This window comes from Seriola aureovittata, chromosome 2 (assembly GCF_021018895.1).
Source record: "Seriola aureovittata isolate HTS-2021-v1 ecotype China chromosome 2, ASM2101889v1, whole genome shotgun sequence".
Taxonomy (NCBI): domain Eukaryota; kingdom Metazoa; phylum Chordata; class Actinopteri; order Carangiformes; family Carangidae; genus Seriola; species Seriola aureovittata.
This window is the reverse complement of record NC_079365.1, coordinates 29,929,238-29,952,154: the sequence shown is the minus strand read 5'-3', so window position 1 is coordinate 29,952,154 and position 22,917 is coordinate 29,929,238. Positions and strand designations below refer to the sequence as shown.

The window sequence follows — 22,917 nt, the reverse complement described above, 5'->3', positions numbered from 1 at the left end:
TTCAGAAATGTATTAAATTCAATGTACCTTCCTTTCCACCCGTGATTACGGGCGTGTACTTTGCTTCTTGTTGCATTACATGATCCATGCTGTTCAAAAACAGCAGTTAAGTGTTAAAACATTATGAAATTTACCAAAAAAACCCACTTCCCTTCTGCCCTGGTTGTGAATTTGGTTAAACTCCTGCATCAACGTTTTCTACCTCCAGTCGAGACACTTGGCTGCTAAGACTTTAGACAGTCAGCAGAAATGGAAAGAGCTGCGACGCTGCAGAGAAAACAATTAAATGGGTTTCATAAGAAGGCAGACGGAGATCTGGACTAAACTCCCTGTGGAGAAAATAAGGAGACAGGAGAGGATGTTTAACAAACACAAGTTTAATATCAAAACACACCTACAATCCAACTGTAGAAACATCACATGGGTTTGTTTTAACCTCTTTAAGTACTTTGAGGTTTTTTTTTTCTAATCATCTGACATTAAAACCTGCATTTCTCTCAAGAAAGGTTTGAAATACAAAACTGAGTCAGTGAAACTTCCTGTACCGTCACACCAGCTGCTGACAGAGGAACCACAGGTGAAACAATAAACCCTTTTTTCTACAATAACACAGACATAAACATGTACATCTATTTACAATCAGCCCCACCTGAGGGCACACAGACAGGAAACACACAGAGGGAAGATCAGCTGATTGTTCCTGAGACCTGAAGAGTTGGATTCTGATTTTTATTCCACATTTCTCTAAAGAAACTCACTTTCATCAGGGTTGTTAAAGCAAACGCTGTCTGCGACTTTAGAATCAGACTCTTTTCTGAATGTGCATCTTCTCTGTCAGTTATTTATTTCTGGTCAGTACAGACTGATGTTTCCAGTGGTGTGTGTGTGTGTGTGTGTGTGTGTGTGTGTGTGTGTGTGTGTGTGTGTGTGTGTGTGTGTGTGTGTTTCCTTCCATCAGTTCAGACCCAAAGGTGACTCCGTTCAACATGATGAGAACCCCAAGCTCTTTTCTTTTCTTTACACCGATGACCCACTTTGGGAAAGAAATAGAGTTCATGAAGTAGTATTTTAGGGAGGGGGAGCAGGAGGAGGTCGGGGAGGAGCAGACTCTTAGAACTGCTGCAGGATCAGTTTCTTCTTGCCGTCGTGGCTGAACTTGTTTGAGCGGAAAAGGTCGCTGTCGTAGAACGCCGTCAGGTTGTGGATGTTGATCTGTCTCGCCTGGAGGAGGAAGAGGAGGGAGGAGGAACATGATTAGATCTCTTTTCATACAGGTTAGTGCTTCACAGACTGATGAGCTAATAAGAAAAAGACAAATCAAATACGAGATAAGATAAAATATATTTAAAAAGCTATAACGTTAGCAAACAAATAAAATTAAGAAAAGACAAAACAGAATAAAAGACAGTGATAAAAACAGATAAAATAGAATCAATAATTAAATATTTATACTCAGATGTATTTTTCTTCATCATCTCAGAGTTGCACGTTTCAGACATGACAACAGACGTGAACACTGAGGAAAGCAGCTTCACAGACGCTACGTGACGGAGAAGCTGATCTCTCGTTACCTTGTCGTGCAGGTCTTTCTCCGCCACCTCGACGGTGTCGTTCTGGACTCCGTAGCGGTTCCTCTGATAGGACACCTGCTCCGCCACCAGCTGTTTGAGGATGAAGAGCAACAGCTCGTTGTTGTCTCTGCGGAAGGCGAGGTAACGAGCGAACGTCTGGACGGAAACACAGAGTTAAAGAACATCAGATTAATGAAAAACCATGGATCATGTTTCTCATTATTTAGAGGCTTTTAACAGAGTCACGACGTGTTTTAACCACCGACGCCACGTAGAGTTACTTTAATAATAAGTCAGGATATTCTTTACATGTTTTAGTGAGTTGGATTCTGTTATGATCTTTTTAGCTTTGTTATTCCATATTTTGAAGTAGGATTTTTTTCTGTGAAGCCACGAACCTTCCTCATGCTCCTCATCACGCTGAACTTCTGCGTGTCGATGAAGCTCTCCAGCATCACCCTGATGGCCATGTTGACGTCGTCCTCCAGCACGTAATCCCTCAGGTGCATCTTGGCGTGGGCCTCGGCCATGCGGATCATGGACTCGATATGACGCACCGTGATGGGGATGCTGCCTGTGGCCTGTTCGTGACACCGAAACCAGCATTAAAATTCCAGACTGCCATTGAACGCAGCGGCAAACCACTTTCCGGAGATTTGACAACATGTTTGAGAGTCTCTGAGAGGAGGGAACGTTCAGACTCACCATCGACTCTTTGCGGAGGTCGCTGTAGATGCGAGCCACTTTGTCCTGGTCCATCTGGTTCAGTTTGGGATGAACCTGCAGACACAAGAAAATAAAATATTTATGGAAACACAATAATAAAACTGATTTGGCCTCATTTTCCCACTTAAAACGCTTCCACTTTATATTTTATTGGTTTAAATTGAACTGTTGCATCTAAACTCAAGGAGGCTCAAAACCATCAAGTTCATTTTCAAAAAGCTGCATCATCATAAAACAGATCTGGACTCCAGTCACATAGAAAGTATAAATTTAAAGTTTTGGTTGGTTAAAACAGCAGGTGTCTGATCTTAAAGCCACACTGGTCACACGATCATGATCATGTGACTTCAGCAGCACAAGAGACAAACAGGAAACCTCTTAAACGTGACTGTGTGTGTGAGCGGCGTGTTCGTACCCGCTCCTTGGCGTAGATGATGTACTTCCTCAGCAGCTCCTGGGGGATCGGCGGCACGTCGGACGAGTTGGGCAGAACCACCTCCTCTAAGGCCACGCCCCCTTCTTTGTGGCTGGGGTGGTGCTTGATGTGGGAGCCGACCACGAAGCGCGCCAACATCTCATCCTGGTCGGGGGGAGACAAAGAACGAATTACAAATGGAAACTACTTTATTCCTCAGACTTGGAAAACTCATTTTTATATTTAAATTCACTCTTGAGGACAGAATCTAAGCGGCTGTATTAAACGTGGATTCACACTTCTTGGGATCCGTTTAAAATTCAAGAGATTTGGTTTGATATAAAACAGCTATCAGATATATTGGGGGTCAAATTTAATTTCAAACCATCAAATGTGTTTATTTCGTAATCAGGACGTAAATGTACGTTTGAGGATGTTAGAAAATCTAAATTAAATCCATAATAAAAAGAGAAGGGTGTGTGTGTGTGTGGGTGTGTGGGTGTGTAGGTGTGTGTGTGTTTGTGTGTGTGTGTGTGTGTGTGTGTGTGTGTAGGTGTGTATAGGTGTGTGTGTGTGTGTGTGTGTGTAGGTGTGTATAGGTGTGTGTGCGTGTGTGTGTGTGTGTGTGTGTGTGGGTGTGTGTAGGTGTGTAGGTGTGTGTGGGTGTGTAGGTGTGTGTGGGTGTGTGTAGGTGTGTGTGGGTGTGTGTGGGTGTGTGTGGGTGTGTGTGGGTGTGTGTAGGTGTGTAGGTGTGTGTGGTGTGTAGGTGTGTAGGTGTGTGTGGGTGTGTGTGTACCTGCACGGGGTCGATTGTGTCTCGGACGACGCACAACACGTCAAAACGCGACACGATTGGCTCCGTCAGGTCGACGTTCTCGGCGAAGGTCAGGGAGGGGTCGTACCTGCCGCCTGCAAGAAAACACCAGCAGCTGTTTATCAGAACAACAGGAGCACACAGAAATATAAACATTATATTCATGTACAAACAAATTTACATTAAAGTTATCAATGAATCTGACTCCTTCATTGACGAGACGCTCGGTCTATAAATGTTCTTCTGTCAGAAACCTCGGTGACGTTCGACTCTACCTTCCACCTCAGACTCACTGTCAGAATTGGTTTACTTTGAAGTTTTAAGGTCATTGAATGCATCACACACACACTTTATTTTCTTCACACAAACCAGAAAAACCCACAGAATCGTCTTTACAGTCGCTTCTGAAAACCGCTTTTATCAGAAAGATTTTCTTATGATCTTTATTGACTCAGTTATATTTGTTTTTAAACGTCTGTGTGACTCGGTGAATTTCTTCTCCTTTTTGCTTTTATTATCAATGTATAAATGTAGAAATGGTTGTATCAAGTTCACCATCACATGAAAACAGAAAAGACAAAAACAAACCTTCACATCTGAGAAGCTGAAGGTATTTAAATATTTGTTAGGTGACTAATTAACCATTAATCATGCCGGATCACTACATTAAAGAGGCTCAGCATGAACATGATACAAGGATTGCCGTCATCTGCTGAGCTATTTTAAATATCGCTATATTTTAATATATTATATATATATTTAATATTTTAATATTCAAGTGAAATATTCTTTTTGTGTTCTTTTGATCTGGAGCAACACTCATTTGTTTTGTATATTTTGCAGAATGAAATAAAGGCTTTCAAGTCGAGTCTACATCAGATTCCCACCGACACCTGAACGCACCACGCTGCTCATGGCTTGTACAGGAACCAGCAGTGATGTAAGAACGTGTCATCTGTACTTTAAGGGATCAAGTAAAACGATTTTGAATGATGTGAATCAAAGCGAGCGCCGCGCGTACCGATGGGGTTGGAGGCGGCGATGACGGTGCACCTGGCCTGCAGCGAGGTGACGATGCCGGCCTTAGAGATGGAGATGCTCTGCTGCTCCATGGCCTCGTGGATACTCGTCCTGTCTGCGTCGTTCATCTGGAGCACACGGTCGGGTTAGACACCTGCTTTTACTTTTTAAATTAAATCTTCGGCTTTAGTTCCTGCCGCGCCTCGCTCACCTTATCGAACTCGTCGATCAGACAGACGCCGCGGTCGGCCAGCACCAGCGCTCCGGCCTCCAGCGTCCACTCGCGGCTGACCGGGTGTCTCTGCACGTAGGCGGTCAAACCGACGGCAGAGGCGCCCTGACCGGTGGTGAACACCGCACGACTCGCCACCTTCTCCACGTACCTGCAGAGGAAATGACGTCATCATTCAGATTCTGGGTTTTCACTGTTATTTTACACCGACTTCAATCCACCGGCAGCTGAAGGCTGAAAGACACTTTAAACAGAAATCACCTGCGGATGTTTGACCCACCGGATTCATTCAGAAATAAATTGCATCTATTTTTAATTTGATCTTAGTTTTCTACAAAGGCACGGGCGTCGAAACCCGGTACTGAACGGGCCCGGGGCTACATTAAAGACCGGAGTATCTATAAGTAAATATCGGTTCTGCTCTCGGTACTGGAGAAATTAAGAATAAATCTCTCTTCATCTTAATTGAGTGCATATGAGAAAATAAGCAATGTTAATTCTGTCTTTAATTTTTTTTTTTTCTCTTACAAAATAACAAGAAGTACCGATAAGAGTACCGTTAAATTACCGGATCGATAAGTGGTATCGACAAAAGTAGCTGTATCGTTAACGATGCCCTTCCCTCGTTCTACATTGTTCATAACTGATGTGATTAAACCCTGCAACACTTCAACTATAAATTATATATATTTCAATTTAAACCCATTGCACGAGGACGAGTTCGTCTCTCATCACTGTCAGTTTAATTACTTTCTCTATTTGTATATTTGTTTACAACCTGAGCTGCGACATTAAGCTGCTGCTAATTGTTGGTTTTTACACATAAATGTTTCTATACGTGTATTTACATTCACCTGTTTTTAGCTGTACATCTACATCCTGTGGTACTGAGAGGAAACCTGATACCGACAGGTGTTCCTATTATTTGGTACATGTGTACGTACTTGAGGAACTGGGACTTGGCTGTTCCCGGGTCTCCGCACAGCAGCACGTTGATGTCTCCACGCACCTTATGTTTACCACCTGGGAGAGAGAGAGGGGGCGGGGTTATAGGACGAGTGGGAGGAGACACACACAAACACTGGGATGAATGATTGATATTTTCTAACCAGCAACTATATGACATTAAAGCACATTAGGAGAAAGCAGCTGAAGTCAGACGTTCGTACCTGGATTCTTGGGCTCTCCTCCGAACAGCGACAGCGACAGAGCTCTCTTGATGTCCTCGTGGCCGTAGATGGACGGAGCCATGCTGGCGAAGATCTGCAGACAGGAAACCAGTCAGAAAACATCCGTACAGCAGAGACCTGAAGCCAGGTGCACCAAGCATCTTAAGTCCAACTTTAGGTTTCCTTAAAAACTGTTGCACGAAACGGCTTCTCATTACAGTCTTCTCCTTAAAGTTCCTTATAATGTTCACTCAAATATTTAAGGTTTTTCTCCTCGTCTTCGTTTTACACTTAAAGTCAGTGAAGTAAAGTTTTCTTCTGGCCAACTGAGTGAGACGATAACCATCACAACAGCAAACAAACGGTCTCCATGGAAACTGTAGAAGTTTACAACCTTAAGTAACTCCCTCAGCTAAGGACGAATCAAATCTTAAGTAGAAAACTAATGTCTGCTCAAGTTAAAAAGATGAAACTCGGATATAATTTCATCATCTTTTCTCAGTTTAAAAATGTTCTTACTCTTTTCTCTCGTCTTGTGACAGACAATAAAACCTTTTCTTATTACTAATTTTGTGGGAATAAAAACACCTTTGACCGGAGGAGGACGTGTCGTCTGCGCCGACTTTAAAGATGAGATTAGATTTAATGTTTCTGATTTATTCGACAGACTTTTGCAATTTTAGTCCTTGAACTTTTACTCGTGTATGAAACGTCTGTGTCCGACTCCTCACCCGCTCTCCGATGCGCTCGTCCTTGGACAGGGCGACGATGGCCTTGACGTCTTCGTCCGTCAGCTCGGCCACGGCGACGCCCTCGTCTCGCCGGGTGACGTGATTGGCCAGGATCACGGTGGCGAACACCGGGAAGCCGTTCGCCATGTTCAGAGAGCCGTCGTAGTTGTTGTGGTAGATGCCCGTCAGCTCCTGAGAGAGAGAGAGAGAGAGAGAGAGAGAGAGAGAGAGAGAGAGAGAGAGAGAACTCTTATTTTCCACTGAGGTGAAGATTCAAACATCTGCTGATGAAAAAGTAAAGTCACACTTTTAACTTTTTAAAAAACAGACTCACGATCTCGTCTCCGGGCTTACAGCTGTCCACCAGGTCGGCCAGCAGGATGGCGTCTTTAGAGCGCGGGAGGCGGCCGGCGGCCACTTTACCAGGACTCTCCTGGATGGTGATTCTCTGGTAGTTCTGGTACACCGTCTCCTCCATGTTGATCTCGAAGGGCCCCAGGGACTGACACTCGGGACAGGAGCCCGGCTTCACCTCCTGGTTCTGGGACTGGAAGAACGGCCCCAGCACGAAGTTACACTTGTTACAGTTGTACTTGACCATGCCGAGCTGGGGGAGGACGCCGGTGCAGCTGCTCACCACGCCGCTGGTCCGGATCAGCTGGTTCAGGTGGAGCTGCCTGGAGAGGAGGAGGAGGAGGAGAAGAGGAGGATGAAGCGTTTGTAAAGAGAAGAAAAGCTGAATCTGAAAACGCTGCAGTTGGCACACAGCATAGATGTCCATGGTGCCACAGAGGGAAGCAGACAGAGAGGGACCTGACACTTCCTGCAATAAACAGCTGTCCTCACTCTTGAGACGCCGACATCATGGCACCTCTTACTGAAGCGCCTGAGTCTTAATCCTTCACTGTCGTAGAAGGCGGGCATGCAGGTGGTAGTGGGGGGGTCACTTCTCTGAACAGGAGTTTGTCCTTCCTACTCCACCGCAAATCTCCCCCCTCAGCCTCTTTGGGCAGATCATCCTTCAGAGTCTGCGGAAAACCAACACGATTTCTCCTGAACGTCCCTCAACAGCCGATGTTCCTCTTGGCCAAGTCCTGGAGGAGGGTGGGGCTAAAAATGATCCATATACACGGTGTAGCCCCCACCGAGCAGAGGAAATGGCAAAAGGTGCATCAGCGCCGTGCAGCTGAGGCCCTGGACTGTGGCGGAGTCACTTTTCCCTGTGGACATCAAAAAGTTCCACGTGTAGGACGCCACAGAGCCGGTAGAGCCCCGACTGAGCTCCGGAGGTCACATTATATGTTCACATTATAAAATATGATGCGACCAAACCAACATATAATAGTATTTTAAATTAGCTCCACCTCAACATTAAAACGTTTTTCAGCAACAGTAATTAAATAATACAACAACACTGGAGCCGGCCAGTCTGCATTAGACAGGACAGATGTTGTACACACGCAGCAGACAGATGTGGTGAAAGTAAAGTATCACCTGAGGGAGCGGATCTCCTCGACCAGCGGCAGGTTGCAGATGCGGACGTGGATCTCGTGGGCGATGCGGTCGTATTTCGGGTACATGGCGAGCACCACCTCTTTAGCCGCTTCATCAAACACCTGATGAAAGGACGGAGACACGTGCAGGTTTGTTTTCATGGATCTTACATTTGATTTAGGTCATTAAGACAAACTGTTGTTCGGTTCAGCTGGTTCAGACTTTTACAAACGAACCAAGAGGAGGAACAGCTGATTTTTAAAGCACCTTTAATGGTTTGTAGTCAAAAACAGGAAGTTCTCAGAGGGAAGGATTTGGAAAAATAGGAATAATAATTTGGAATAATACATTTAAAATTGTCTCCTCTTCACTGTGTGTATGAATAAATAAATAAAATCACCTTCAACATCTCAGTCGGAGCCTCAGGCAAGAAATAGGCCAAAACATGCTCTCTGGCTGCGAGGTCTTCATAGTTCACAACCAGACTCTCCTTATTCTCTGGAATGACAGATCAGATCCGAACCAGACATCAGTCACGTGTCCACGACAAAGATTTATTTAAGTGTCCTTACATTTCAAGAGCTGAGCTACCTTTGCACATGTCGCTGATCTTCTCCTTGAAGACGTTGTGGCCGTTTTCGTCCACGTGGGTCCGCAGGAAGTTCTTGAAGCGGTTGTAGATTTCCAGCCTGGGAGCCGCCATGGAAACCCACTCCCTCACCGTGTGGCCCTGCAGGGCGGGAAAATATCGTTAAGAGTCTCTACCGCAGCTGGAACCTGAAACGCTGCATCATCATTATTTTATTACACCAGCAGCATCACAAACCTTCATGTCCTCCAGGTTCTCGATGCTCTCTATCATTTCCTCCTCCTCTCCGTCGACGCCCTCTGCTGCCCGCTCAGCCAGTCGCCTTCGCCGAGCCGCCGGGCGCTCGTCATCCTCATCTTCACTGTCTGGATAACGGCAAAATAAAAAAAAGTTATTTATTCTCGCCCTCACACCTGTCTGCTGAGAGATAGCATCAGGCTACAACTTTAGCTTTCTTTTAAACTTATATTTGTTTACATTTTGGTGAATTAAAAACATCAAAACTTGTCGATTTAGCCATTAGCTGCTCCTGTTTCTGATGCATCATCATCAGATCATCAGATCACACTGATACTGGAGAAAACTTAAAAATGGGATGATCCTCCGGCAGGTTCTGCAGTTATAAACAGTCTTGTTTCTATCATTTCTAGGTGGATCTTCTGTCCTCAGTCACTTTAAATACATAAATATTCCCCTCACCGTAGAGCAGTCCTCTCCTCAGCCGCCCGCTGATCCCCTGCTCCCTGTCCCTCCTCCTCATGGCCTCCTCGGCGGCGGCTCGGGCTCCAGGCGACATTTCCGACAGATCCTCGTCATCCAGGTCCAAACCCTCCGCCTCGTACTGATCCAGCGCCGGGATGGCACGGTAATCCCTGAACAGAGAGAGGAGTTCATCTGGTATCTGAACAAAAAACTTAATATGATATTTGCAATTTAGAACAAATCCATCGCCCGTCCTCACCTCTCCATCCCGTCCCCGATCAGCTCCTCCCCGTCTCCGTCCTCCTCCTCCTCTCCGGGCAGGGTCGCGTCCCCCAGCAGCCCCTCCGACTCATCCTCGAAGGGCGGCAGGTCTCGTCCGGGGCTGGACGTCAGGTCTCCTCTCCTGGAGGCTCGGCTGGGGCTGGTGGCCATGTGGAACGACTCAGAGGAATCCTGATGAAAATAAACACATTACTCTTTTTTTAATTTTTATTTCAAAACCAGTCTTTTCAAATTAAAAGTATGATTCTAGTTTTTTTGTTGATTTTATTTTAATTGAATTTACAGGTTTTTTTTTTAATCTTTATTTATTATAACTAATTGTATTTAGCTTTTTTTGGTTTTTTTTTTGTTTTTTTAAATCGAAACCCTTTTAGTGTCTTTGTTTTTGTCAAAATGCAAGTCATAAGAATTTACAGACAAGAACTTACATTGACTTCCTGGCTTTAAAAAAGATCAATAACTGTTTTTATTTTGTGTTTCATTAACTAAAATTCAACATGTTTGTATCTTTAAATGCAGATGATTCATTGAGAACATGGAACCATTGTTATTTATGGTGGAAAATAACTAAGTAAATTTTCTCAAGTACTGTAAGTACAGTTTTGAGGTAATTTCACTTTATTTACGCATTTTTATATGATGCTATTTAACAGATTTACTTGTCCTCATATAAAGATAAATATTTCGACAGTTGCTAATTACATTGCAGATTAAGACTTTACATTAAAACCAAATGTTCAGATTATAAAATATGAGGCAACAAACCCAGTGTACAAGAATCAACATTAAAACGTTTACGAATAAGCAATAGTAATAAAATAATATAATAATATAACACTCAAACTGCCCATTCTGCAAAATGTGAAGTACTTTTTAAAGTTATAGTATTTCTTATATTTCATAATAAAGGCTGAACTGACAGTCATCCACAAAGTTACCAACTAACTTTAAAAAGGGCCTCAAAGGTCATTTTACCTTCTCAATAGCATCTTTTCATTAGAAATATTTGTGTTTCCTGTTTGTCTTTAGAGTTGTTTTACTCTCTCTCTTTAACGTGGTTAAATCCCTGAGAAAAACGTGCCATGATAACAGAAAGAGATGCAAGAAACTGTAATAACAACAACAACAACAACAACAGTAATAATACTGGCAGCTGCTGCTGTAATAATGTAAGATGGAGAATTATAATTAGTCACCGACTCAATAACAGTAAAGGTCGCCACATGAGAAGCTCTTTTCTACATTAGACACATTTTGCTGGTGGTTTAAACATGTTTCGTGTGTCTTATCTGTTATTCTCTAATATCTATTCAATTTCTAATTTATTTGCTTTTGATCCACAGGCGTTTGAACCATAGATTTTAAATGAATAGATCTGAACTGGCACTTTGCCTTTGTTTAACTTAGCAGGACAAAGCTCTGACAGCCACATGGCAGGTCTGCTTTTCTTTAACAACGAGAACATAATCAAAACATATGCAACAGATAAACGTCAGACTGAGCAGATTTAAACTTTTCAAGCGTTTTAAAGCTTTTTAATTCAGTTTTCTGACAGAAACAGTCTGACTTTCACCCCCCGTCGTCCATTGTTTTGTCGCAATAAAACTACGAACGTCAAATGTTATTCACTATAACAACTACAAACACATATTATCTGTATTATTTAACTTGTTGCTCCTTCAGTTGACAAATTAAAACAAGAATCGACTCTTTTTCTCCGTTTTTTTTATTGTTTTCACTCACCGCCATCGCTGCGCGTCTGTCTGTCTCTGCCTCTTGTGTGGAAACTTCTTCTTCCTGCCGGGAGTCGCTTTTCGCGCGAAACGTACCACGTGATACTCAAAGCCCGCGAAAAGTAATGAATATTCGATTAAGACGCTGACGTTCTGCCTCCCGGTTGGCCAGTCCCCTGTAAAGAGGCGGGGACTTAGAGAACAGTGCGTTTGGTTCTATTCGCGCGCTCAGTGAGGCTCGTTCAGCCAGTGTCACAGTGACGCCAAAGAATTAAAGCGGTGCGTGCTGCTACTGTGAAACAAACGCACCCTTCTCTGACCGAGAGCGCAGGGGCAGAGTTTGTGACGTAATTTTTTTCCCGGGAACGTTTGGGCCGCATTCAAATCCACTCATGGCCTCACTTCACTGAGAGGAAACGGCTCAAACAGTTTCTCCTGTTCTTCTGCGTTTTAAAAACAAAATGAATCAACAAACATTTCAAGACAAACATACAGACACCGTACATATACACATATATATATATATATATAATATATATATATATAAATATAAAATTCCAAAGCAGCAGTAGCTTATATCAGTGGTTCACAACCTTTTTGAGTCACAACCCAGAGAACGATCAAGTACACTTTCCTGCTCTGATTAATAAATGCATGGAATATTTCTGGTCTTAAACCTGATTTTAATTTGAAATGCTGAGTAGATATATGCAGGACCAGTGATGTCACAAGGAAAGTAATAAAGCATTTCCTTAATCTCGTATCTTAATAGGCATTAAAAATTGGAATTGTAAAAAAAATTCATAAATGGACGATTAATTCATCAATAAATACTAAAGATTTAAAAATTGATTTACAAAAACAACATAAAACTTTCATTGAAAAATGGGAATACACACCAGGAATCCCTCTTCAATTTCCATTTCCTTTTTCCAGCTGCTTTTCCTTTTCCTATTAGCTAATTGATTAGCTTAGTCATTTAGCTTATTCATGAATTAATAAATGTATTACTAAATGGTTTATTTAATGAGAGTTTTATGCTTTTTTTGTAAATCCATTTTTAAATCTGAAGTATTTATTGATAGATTATAAGTTAATTTATAAATTCTTTTTACGATTCCTATTTTTAATGTGTATTAAAATATGAAATTAGGGAAATGCTTTATTATTTGTCCTGTGACATCACTGTTCATCCCTGATATGCAATGTGATATAATATTATTAACTTACATTGTCTGATATTTCAAAACAGACAGCAGGACTAAACCAACACCTCAGGTTTAATAATCATCATTTATGACATGTTCACTCATTCATCAAATACAGTATAGCATCGTCCCTTTCAAACCCTGCACTTTAATATCTGTAACAAAACAAAACATTCATATTTACAGTATCAAAAACAGAAGATCTCCTCTTTATTCTCAAATAATAATTTAAAAAAAAAAAAAAGAAAAGAAAAAAATTTAAATCTTTTTGCAAAGTTTTCAGTCTAGCAAATAAATAAATATCACAAATTACTTTTTCACTCATTGGTATCAAAATGGCCTCATCAACCTTCTGCTGAAACAGATGAGTGGTTTAATAAACACAAATCACAAAGAAAGCAACTGTAATCTATGTTTGAGTTTGACAGTTAATATGATTTCATACAGGACTTTTGTCTTTGCTTAGTCAGATTTTACATGGAGGTCGATATATGAGTATTTTCCGAAATTTGTTGTTACTTAAATCATCATTTTCACATGGAGACTTCATATCAATGTCCACTTCATTAGGTAAACCTGTACAATCTAATACAACTGATCTGTCATAAAGTCCACTTTTATGTATATATATATTTTTTTTTAATTTTTTTTAATGTTTTTGACACTGTCCTCGGTGAAAAAGGTAAATTATATATTTATTACTGAGGTCACAGCCTTCAACATGAGGGGCAGAATATTAGAAACACCTCCTGATATAATGCAGTCCAGCACAACTTTAACTGACAATGATATAAAAGCAGACTTTATGAGATTAACAGTTGTACTGGATTGCATAAGATCAGTGACCACAGAGTAACATAAAATAACATCACATATGTATATGCAGAAAACAATCTTTAAGTTGCTATGACAACACTTCTGAGTGTTTAAGGCTTATTTTAGGGAGGATTTTGAAGTAGTAGTTTTTTTTTGTTGTTGTTTTTTTGGCATGATTTTCTGAGGAGAGAAGTGATCAAATATCACACGCAAAGATGGGAAAACATTAGAGACAGCTTGTCCCAAATCCAAACTACAGACTAACTCTGAGCATGGTTTGAGTATGTAACGTGTTCACACTGGAGATGTGACAAAATCATGTGTATTCAAAATGGTCAGATACCAGGGCAGATGATTTCTAGGTGCTGTTGATCGACACTTTCTCCCAAGAGGAAATAGTAGAGCTGCTCACAACTGTCAAAAAGGAAATCAAAATAAACAGCAGTCGGTGGCGAGACAGATGTTTCTGGTGGAGACCAAAAACAGAGCTAAAAGAGCGGGAATATACTGGCAGTGAGTTGTAGTGTGTGGTTTGGATTTGAGACACACTCCACCGGCAAAAAGTGTTTTAGTTGCATTTGTATAAAGTTGCAGAGGATGGCAGGTATGAGCTTGACTTGAACATAATAAACTTTAAGAAAACGTTTGACATTTTAGGAAATAAAAAAAGATTATCTGCTTTCTGGTGTAAGTTTTGAGCTTGTAACAACAGAGAAAACACAGTGACATGAAACTTTACTGTTTAGCTTGTTGCCACGTTATGAGCCCAAACTTTCCTTACTGACTGAAACTGTGGCCTTTGTGAAAACTTCTTATCAAGCTGTAGTTTTGACATGTAGCAAACACAAGGCCACTGCAGCAGCGGTTTGTTTTACTTGGTACAAAAAAATAAAATAAAGTCTCCACAGATCCTGAACGTGAGCACTTCAGTTGTTTAAAACATTCACTGTTGTCTTTGTCCGACGTGCTCCATCTTAGTAGAAAAACAAACTGTCCGGGGTTGAGTGAAGCGTTCACCGTCCCACTTAGTGTCATGTTGTATGTACCATAATGAGGTTAGTACTGGTTTGAGTGAGATGCAACACTGATCATGTGATGTTAATTAATGAGCAGAGAGTGTAAAATAAACCGAGTGAAAGGCAAACAGTAAGAAAGCGGTGAGAGAGATAAAGACAAAGAGATGAACGGACATTTGTAGGACTCCTTAAGGAACTCTTTTCCTCTTCCTCTTTCCCGCCACTATGGAAACCAGTGTCAACACAAAGGTGATCAAATAAACATGAAACACAAATGATAAATGTGAGTGGGACAGCTGGAGACTATCAGGAGTCATCACATCAGCGGGAATTTTCCCAGTTTTAGGATTTTTCTGGGTGTTGAAAGAGGAAAAAGACTTCAAAATAAAATCCTTCTAGAGGGACACTGCATGAGAGTTGGTACTTCAAAATAAAAGCTCTCCATGATGGATGTTGCAGGATAAACAGAGTGTCAAAATAAAACTCTTCTAGAATGGCCGCAAGGAAGAAGGAGGCTTCAAAATAAAAGCAGCCCCCACAGGCAAAGGTTCCCAGTTGGAGCGAGGCTTCAAAATAAGAGCCCTTCAGAAGAGAATGTGAAAAGAGGATAATGATGTTGAGTTGCTGTCTCACACGGCAGGAGTCGGATTTCTACATCTGCAACATCTGCATGTGTGTGTCGTGTGTGATGTCGTTCTCTCGTTTGCATATGAAGTTGTACCAGACACACGTTCTGTGTTAATGTTCGTCTGTGAAAGACTTTATCCTCCTCGATTTGTGTTCGTTCGCTTTGAGGAAGAGTGAGACCTCGAACAGTTTGTCACTACCTGACAGAGACTGTAGGAGTGTGTGTCTGTGTGTGTGTGTGTTTTATTTAAGAACTAGTGTCGCCTCAGAGCCATCTTTCCTCTTCAGGTACAGGCCGTAGGTGAGGTGGTGCTCTCTCCTCAAGAAGGCGTAGAAATAATCAGACACCAGCAGGATCTGAGGGGAAATACAGATAATTAGGACACTGACGATTTCACTCACTGAACGATTAATGACAGGAACTGAGGAGAAACTCTTAATTAATTACATTTTAATAATCAATCAATCATCAACCATAAAGAAGGATGAATTTAAAAACAAACAGAATCACACATAACTGTTGTAATTCTTTAATTGAATTGAATTCCCCCCCCAGCGCCCGTCCAGACTGTCCTACCTGAGCCACGTTGAACAGCAGAGTTATGGCGTAGTAGAAGTTGGAGTTGGCGCTGCCGGCGTAGATCCAGAGGTGCCAGAGAACCGGGAACAGAGCCGAGCAGGCCAACAGGACGCAGGACACCAGGAAGATGTTCCTCAAGACTGAACACGGAGAGAAACCAGGAGAGAAGGTTTTAAATCACAGCAACAGAAATTCATATATTTGTTACTTTGCTGATCATTTGTTTTATTGCTTGTTGTTGTACGATTCGTTTTTTTATCATTTATTTTTGTAGTAAATGTAACAAGTAATAATGGCTGACACGTCCACAGCAGCTCATCACCCAGCTGCTGCTTCTCTAAAGTGGGAGCTGATGTGAATCTACTGCAGGTAACACACTGACTGTAGATCAGTACCTCACACAACCCCATGACAAATAACCACAATCATCACTTTAACCTCCATCCAAAGGTGAAAAGCAGCTGGTGAGGACTGATGAGGACGTGGTGTGAACTGTGTGATCTTTAATGCACGAACATCTTGTGTTTTAAAAACTCACATCTGTGCAGGTGACTCCAGACAGGAAGGAAGGCCAGGTAGAGAGCGATGTCTCCCACTGTGGGGTAAGACTTAAAGATGGAGATCACAGCCAACTGCATGAAGATCAGAAACACTGGATGCTCCCTGCAACACAGGCACACACACTGACATTAGAGCAGCACAGCTGAGTCAGAAGGAGGTGACTTGCCAACGTGCATTTTATTCCTGTGTATCAAGTGTAAACCAGACCAATAACATGTCAGTTAAATCAAATGATGTCACTCAAGGGTTTTTAGTAGGTGGCGCTATGACTATGACTTCATATTACCATGCAGAATTCTTCAGTGTGGGTCTGTCGTCAAACACGTGAAGTTTGAGGCAGATTGGACGATGTATATTTGCGTTATAACAACTTCCTGTTTCATGCATGCATCAAATTCGCCACGCCGTGTCAGTTTTCACACTGAGGCATCAACAAAGTCTTTAGCATTTTCTGATCAAGTTTGTGGTCAGGGTGGTGGAGGAGTACATCGAACTGTAAAACGTGACAATGTGTGCTGGAGTTATAACAACTTCCTGTTTCATGGCGAAACATCGAAATTCACCACTACAGCCACGGCGTTTAACAAAAACTCACAATTTTCACAGTGAAGCATCATCGGGATAGAAAGCATTTTTTGACCATTGGATTGGACAATGTATAATGGAGTTACAACAACTTCCTCTTGTGAAATTCACCACACCGCCACAGACATGCCCACATATGTAATCTGACAATTTTCACAATAAAGGATCATCAGCGTCTGAGGTATCGTCTGACCAAGTTTGAGGTGGCTGTGGTCAACCCGCTAGGAGGAATACAACTTACTTGAGTTTGATGGACAGAGGGATGGTGTAGAAGAAAACGTTGATCTGGAAGACGCAGAGGAAGAAGAGGCGGAAGTGTTCAAACATCTCGGCGAAGAAATACCAGAAGAGGCCGATGTTGGGGGTCAGGTCTGGTACCGACAGACTGGAGGGAGGGGGACGGAAAACAGACACTGTCACACCGGGACGACACACAGACCGGAAACGCTGCAGGAGCCGGAGACATTTACTGGAGGTGTGATCATTTTGAGTTCGAGTTGTAAAGCTGTTCAGAGGAAGCGGCTATAACCGTCTAATGAGGCTTTAAAATGAGTCTGAACATGATGTCATTGTATTTGTATTTCCTCGGTTAGGGCTTGATTTTCTCTGCCGGATGGGGAACAGGATTTTCCGGGCGAGAACTTTATTGTGACGGCGGTCACAGTCTCAGCAGGTGATTTCACAGCGGACGGACTCACTTTGGATTCTTCTGAGAGTCAGACGAGAATCAGAAAACACCGAATCAGCACAAACCCTGACATCTAACAAACGTGTTGAGTGTATTTCCTTCCTCACTGAAACCTGCATTGTTTACATCCATGTTTACTTGTGTGTAAACTGTCTCCTGCCTCCTGTGTGTTTCTATATCTGTGACAAACCAAAGGAGGAACCACTCATTTAAAAACTACAATTACCACCTTTTGGTTACATCCCTGTTTATCCAGAGTCACATAAAATATCAACCGTTTGTTTGAAATTTTGTCATAGTTTCATTTTTTTTTTTTATTTCATTTTGTCAAATGTGAGTTCGTCTTCGAGTCCAGGTGAGTGTTTTTACCAAATGTGTAGAAGTTCCCTCAAGACGTTACAGAGATGTCGCGTTCACCACGACCTTGACCTTTGACCTTTGAACACCAAAATCTAATGAGTTCATCCTTGACTCCTCGTGAATGTTTGTGCCAAATTTGAAGAAGTTCCGTCGAGGTGTTACTGAGATATCGTGGAAAACCCGAAAACGATTAAAAACCTGCTTAAAATGAAATAAAAATAATAAATAAAATAATCAAATAAAAATAAAAAACTGCTCCATTAACTGCCCTATTAAAAGGTCAAAAGCTCCCCAGGCTGCCTTTAGACTTTCACTTTCTTTTCTGCACTCACATGAAGCCGTAGACGGAGGGCAGGTAGTCCCAGGAGCCGAGCAGGAAGAAGGAGAGGCCGACGATGACGAACAGGCTGCCCAGGTACATGAAGGCGTACTGAGCGATGAACCACCAGAAGCTGGTCCGCCGAAAGTTCACAGGGATGTACTGACGCTGGAGAAACAGAGACAGAGAGAGAAACTGATTCACACAAATCCACAAAACGACATTCAGATCTTTGAGGAAGGACAAAGGAACAGGAAGAAGAAAAGAAGAAACACAACGTACCTGCATCAGGTACAGCAGCGCTGGAGCGCACAGAGTCAGAGGGTAGATGGACTGATACGTGGCCAAGGACAGAAATATGGCACTGAGCAAAACATTTCCTGCAACACAAACACAGAATCACCCAAATCAAATCCATCAAACGATCACTTTTCTGTTGCAGGTATTTTTATCAAGATGCCTGAAAACTAAATGTAATATTTTAGACAGTAAAAGCTTTTAAAAGTCTCTTTTCATGGATCCAAACCATGTGCCGGAATAATCCTGTCATTAAATCAGACTGTACCTTTTATCGTAGAGAGGATGAAGAGGGCGATGACGGCGTTGTTCAGGCCGCAGGTCGACTTGGCGACACAGGACAAGATGGTGAACGGGTTCAACAGATAACTGTGAAGAAGAATGAATATAAGAATATATTTTGTATATTATAATACACACACACACACACACACACACACACACACACACATACACGGGTTTATGAAAGTCTAACAACCATGACTATATGAAAGTTCACAGTAATCCTTCATGTCTCTGTAGTGGATATTAGAACGATGAGTTATGAACTTTTTTACTTCACATTTATGCAAATATTCGTCACAGATTATTCACTATGTGGTTTATTTGGACAAATTATACAACAATATTTCCTCTGTGGTTGTTCAGGCTTCATTAAGCCTTTAGGCAAAAGACTAAGGTGGAAGAAATGCATCTTTTCTGGCAGACAGCGGAACAAGACGTCCCTGGAGTCTGAACCAAACCCTTTTACCAAGTTGTTTTTTTATTTTTTAATGATGATGGAAATCTGCTTCGAGCGTATTCTGCTGCAAACAGTTACTTTTTCAAAACATCCTCACTTACATAAGAAGATAAAGAGACGCTGCCTCATTCATCAGCAGGCTAACGACTGTGCAGGATTGTTTTTAATTTTCTCTGTTGTTTGACTGAACACAGGTTTTTTTTGGTTTTTTTTACAGACGTCTGATCCGACTGACACATAATATTGTGTCGCCTCATCGCTGCTGTGAAGGAGTGCGTCTCGTGTTCGTGGTACTCACAACATGGCGACTTTCAGAGGGATGTAGTACATTTCTTTGGGGCTTCTGATGAGCTCCAGACAGTCGTGGGGGTAGCGGTCGGCCTCCAGGGCATATTTCTGCTTTCTGAACTGAAACAGCATCAACAGCACATCAAACACCGTTACCATAACAACGGGGAAACACAACGCAGCCAGGGCTACGAAACAAAACACAAAATCACACACAATATAAGAATTTCAGCTACTTCTAATTGCCAATTATAAATCTGTTTGTAATAACATTTCTTATCAGTAGTGCTGGGAAATAGAGTTGAAAATGGAAAATTGTCCATACACAACAATCATTTACTCAGGAGCTGATAGTAAATGATAATATTGAGTTTTTGCACGATTCTATTTAATATCAAATATAGTTTTTGATTATTTCATCTGCACATTCTATTATTTTCTTACCACTTGTTTGTTGTAGTCCTTCACTGCCATGTAGAGCGCCACAGCAGTGATCACATCCGCCAACTGAAGAGACACGACAAAGAAGCAACTGAGTCTCTCAAAGAAAATCCAAGGGATTTGCATCTCATTCTGTTTTTTTATTTTTTACTCAAAGGCTTAAAATGTCATTTTATTCCATTTCAGAAAAGAAAAGAAATGTTTGTTGGTTTTCACACTGGATCATATGAAGAGTATTCAGACCAGCGTGTCTCTTATAAACACATGAGACGGATGTTTTCTGTCGTCCCACTCACCATGAATGTCACCTCTGCGAAGTCCACCACAAAGTGAAAGAGGTAAATGATGAGAGGAGTCTGAGGAGAAAACAGAGTATCAGAGAGATTAGTGTGTTTGTGTGTCAGGTGCACGCTCAGGTCAAATTAACATGTTTAACTAAAACTATTTACACTGTCACTTCCTCTACATTTGACTTATAAGCAACAAAACAGTAAGTGTGACTGTTGGACGGCGTACAGGTTGTGTATAGTGGGAAACAAGCCCCCTCCCCCAGTCATAGTGGAAATTACCCCCTTGGTCATAAATGTCATTAATCAATCAATCAACTTTATTTGTATAGCTCCTTTCATACAAGTTAGTGCAGCTCAAAGTGTTTCACAAGTTATTGATACAACAAAAAAACAACGCTGATAAAAATGACAATGAAATACAGTAAATTTTACAAGCTATAATAATAATAATAATAACAATAATAATAATAATAATAATAAAAATTACGGTTAGATAAAAGCTGGACAAAAATTGGTCGAGAATATTTTTTAAATGCTTAAAATAATTTATCAATATTTTAAATATATTATCAATAACAATAAAATATAAAATACATTTAATAGTGTAGAATTTACAACATAGATAGAATAAAATAAGTGAATAACAAAGTGAGTAACGTCTATGAACCAGGCTGAAGAGGTCGTATGTTTAAAGATTTCAGCAGCTCCAGCTGTTCTCAGTCGTCAGGCAGACTGCTGCAGTGGCTAAAAGCTAAAAGCTAAGCAGCCGCACTGGTTCATAGATTTTAAGCACGTGAGACAGAGTGTATGCTGGATCATTAAGTGCTTTAAAAGCAGCTGTGTGTGTGTGTGTGTGTGTGTGTGTGTGTGTGTGTGTGTGTGTGTGTGTTGACCTCTCACCTCATGGAAAACATCTCCAGAGTACGGTGAGACTCCCAAATCGAGCAGAGCCAAACCTTCAACCACTGCAAACAAAACAAAATGTCACCCAAACACATTTTCACCCTCCAGCTGTGGTCGTCATAACACATCCCTTCCCTCAATACAAGCAGCTACAGCCTCCGCTTTAATGATGCAACTTCCTGCTGCAACTGCCTAATGAACAATTCATGAAGAGCTGTGGTGTTTCACTGCGATTCACACAAGTAGCTCATGTGTATGTGAGAGAGCGACTGTCCCTTTATACAAAAACCTCAGTGTTCACCAACAAACAGCCACAGACTCTCTTCAAAGTGAAGCACCGCAGCTGAGTTTTCCTGCTGGAAGTAATCCTGATAACCTCCATAACTCAGACTGAGTTCTTATCTAAGCTGACGATCCCTCTCACGATCAGTCCGTCAGTTTGAGAGTGATAGCTGGGTTCAGTTTGAATACTCACTCTGCCTATTTCATCTGTCATCATTGATCATTTCTAAAGTTTTACGATGCTGCGTCTGTGTTGCAACAGACCGGGCCTCTCTTCTTGGAAACTATTTCATCTTAAATCTGCAAATAAAACATTATACCAATGAGATATTACATTTTTATGAAATCCTTTCTGAGTGTAGGGATCAGAGTAGGATGACGTATCTTTGTCTTATGCTCAGGGTTTAATAAACACCTACAAACTGTCATGTAAAAAATGTTTTGTAATATTCCTCAAGCTCAGTTTAACTTCATTTAACACTTTATTACTGATTGCCATGATAACTACTACAAATGCATGGGCTTATGCTTGTGTAGTATGTAGTGTACATGTGTTTTAAGGAGTTATTAAACGGACGAGGGGGCCCACACATACACTGCCTGTGCACCGGGGGGCAGATTTGTGTGTTACGCCCCTAGTTGTGACCCAGATAATGTGGAGTAAACCCGGGGCTACTGGGCAGTTAACTGGTTGCGGTTAGGAGTGAGGTTGTGGTCGGGTTAAAATAGGGGGGGAACCAGCCTCTCATCTCATCTCAGCCCGGTACAGACCCCCGGTGACGCCGGTTGATGCACCAACATCTTTGAACCAGAGAATCCAAACACAGTGAAGAAACCTCCATCAGAAACAACGACAGAAAAAAAATAACTTCACCAACCTTCTCTATTAAATCTATAACGATCTTTTTTCAACCGCAGATTCAAATGTTTGTAGCTAAACCGGTTTGACGTTACTGACTTCATTCAATTACCGGGTGACAGCGCCGAGGCGAGGAGGCAACCGGAGCAGCGTCTCAGCGACAAAAAAAGGCCCCAAAAAGCTTCCGAACCCCCGCTTACCTCTCTTCCAGGCGGTCAACGGTGACACCACCTCCACCCTCTCCGAAATTAGTTCCGTTAAACTGGATCTGAAAAGAGCGGCTCGGACCGTAACTGCTACAAGCAGGAGTAGAGTCAAAGGAGCCGCCATCTTGACAAGGAAGTCCTCTCCACCCTGCGAGAGGGACGATGGGAAATGTAGTCTTTTATTGCATAAGCCAAACCGATCGGAATCACACGAAAACAAAGAAACAAATAAAATGACGACCACTAATCGGTGTCAAATTATTATCATATTATTAGCTGTATTTAGAATAATTGATTTTGATTTAATTTCAACAATTTTTTAATTTATCAGTTAGTAGTTTCTAACTTGGACTTGTGAGTTTGTGTTAATT

General features: G+C 41.7%; 2 protein-coding genes across 2 annotated transcripts; both read right to left on the bottom strand.

Moving 5' to 3' along the window:
- Nucleotides 1-357: 357 nt before the first annotated feature.
- mcm2 (minichromosome maintenance complex component 2) lies at nt 358-11,591 on the bottom strand. Its single transcript, XM_056365136.1, has 19 exons — nt 11,489-11,591; nt 9,723-9,916; nt 9,461-9,633; nt 8,999-9,126; nt 8,764-8,902; nt 8,573-8,670; nt 8,173-8,294; nt 7,013-7,355; nt 6,679-6,870; nt 5,948-6,041; nt 5,723-5,801; nt 4,758-4,929; nt 4,548-4,674; nt 3,509-3,621; nt 2,713-2,877; nt 2,277-2,351; nt 1,970-2,152; nt 1,572-1,727; nt 358-1,221 (listed from the first exon to the last, which is right to left on the bottom strand). The coding sequence occupies exons 1-19, from the start codon at nt 11,492-11,494 to the stop codon at nt 1,111-1,113; spliced, it is 2,670 nt and encodes an 889-aa protein (XP_056221111.1). The 5' UTR covers nt 11,495-11,591; the 3' UTR covers nt 358-1,110.
- A 1,149-nt stretch (nt 11,592-12,740) lies between these two features.
- On the bottom strand, nt 12,741-22,683 carry pigu (phosphatidylinositol glycan anchor biosynthesis, class U). Its single transcript, XM_056363988.1, has 12 exons — nt 22,541-22,683; nt 21,197-21,261; nt 20,303-20,362; nt 20,010-20,072; nt 19,576-19,685; nt 18,804-18,904; nt 18,521-18,618; nt 18,252-18,406; nt 17,113-17,256; nt 16,264-16,388; nt 15,723-15,865; nt 12,741-15,502 (listed from the first exon to the last, which is right to left on the bottom strand). The coding sequence occupies exons 1-12, from the start codon at nt 22,668-22,670 to the stop codon at nt 15,389-15,391; spliced, it is 1,308 nt and encodes a 435-aa protein (XP_056219963.1). The 5' UTR covers nt 22,671-22,683; the 3' UTR covers nt 12,741-15,388.
- Between the last annotated feature and the right edge of the window lie 234 nt (nt 22,684-22,917).

Coding starts and splice junctions, on each gene's coding strand:
- mcm2 (XM_056365136.1), bottom strand. Junction 2,153..2,276: donor ACCTCCGCAAAGAGTCGATG/GTGAGTCTGAAC, acceptor TGTCACGAACAG/GCCACAGGCAGCATCCCCAT. Junction 1,728..1,969: donor TGATGAGGAGCATGAGGAAG/GTTCGTGGCTTC, acceptor GTTTCCGTCCAG/ACGTTCGCTCGTTACCTCGC.
- pigu (XM_056363988.1), bottom strand. CDS start 22,670: ATGGCGGCTCCTTTGACTCTACTCCTGCTTGTAGCAGTTACGGTCCGA. Junction 18,407..18,520: donor CGCTGCTGTACCTGATGCAG/GTACGTTGTGTT, acceptor CTGTTTCTCCAG/CGTCAGTACATCCCTGTGAA. Junction 17,257..18,251: donor CCCTCCGTCTACGGCTTCAT/GTGAGTGCAGAA, acceptor CCCTCCCTCCAG/TCTGTCGGTACCAGACCTGA.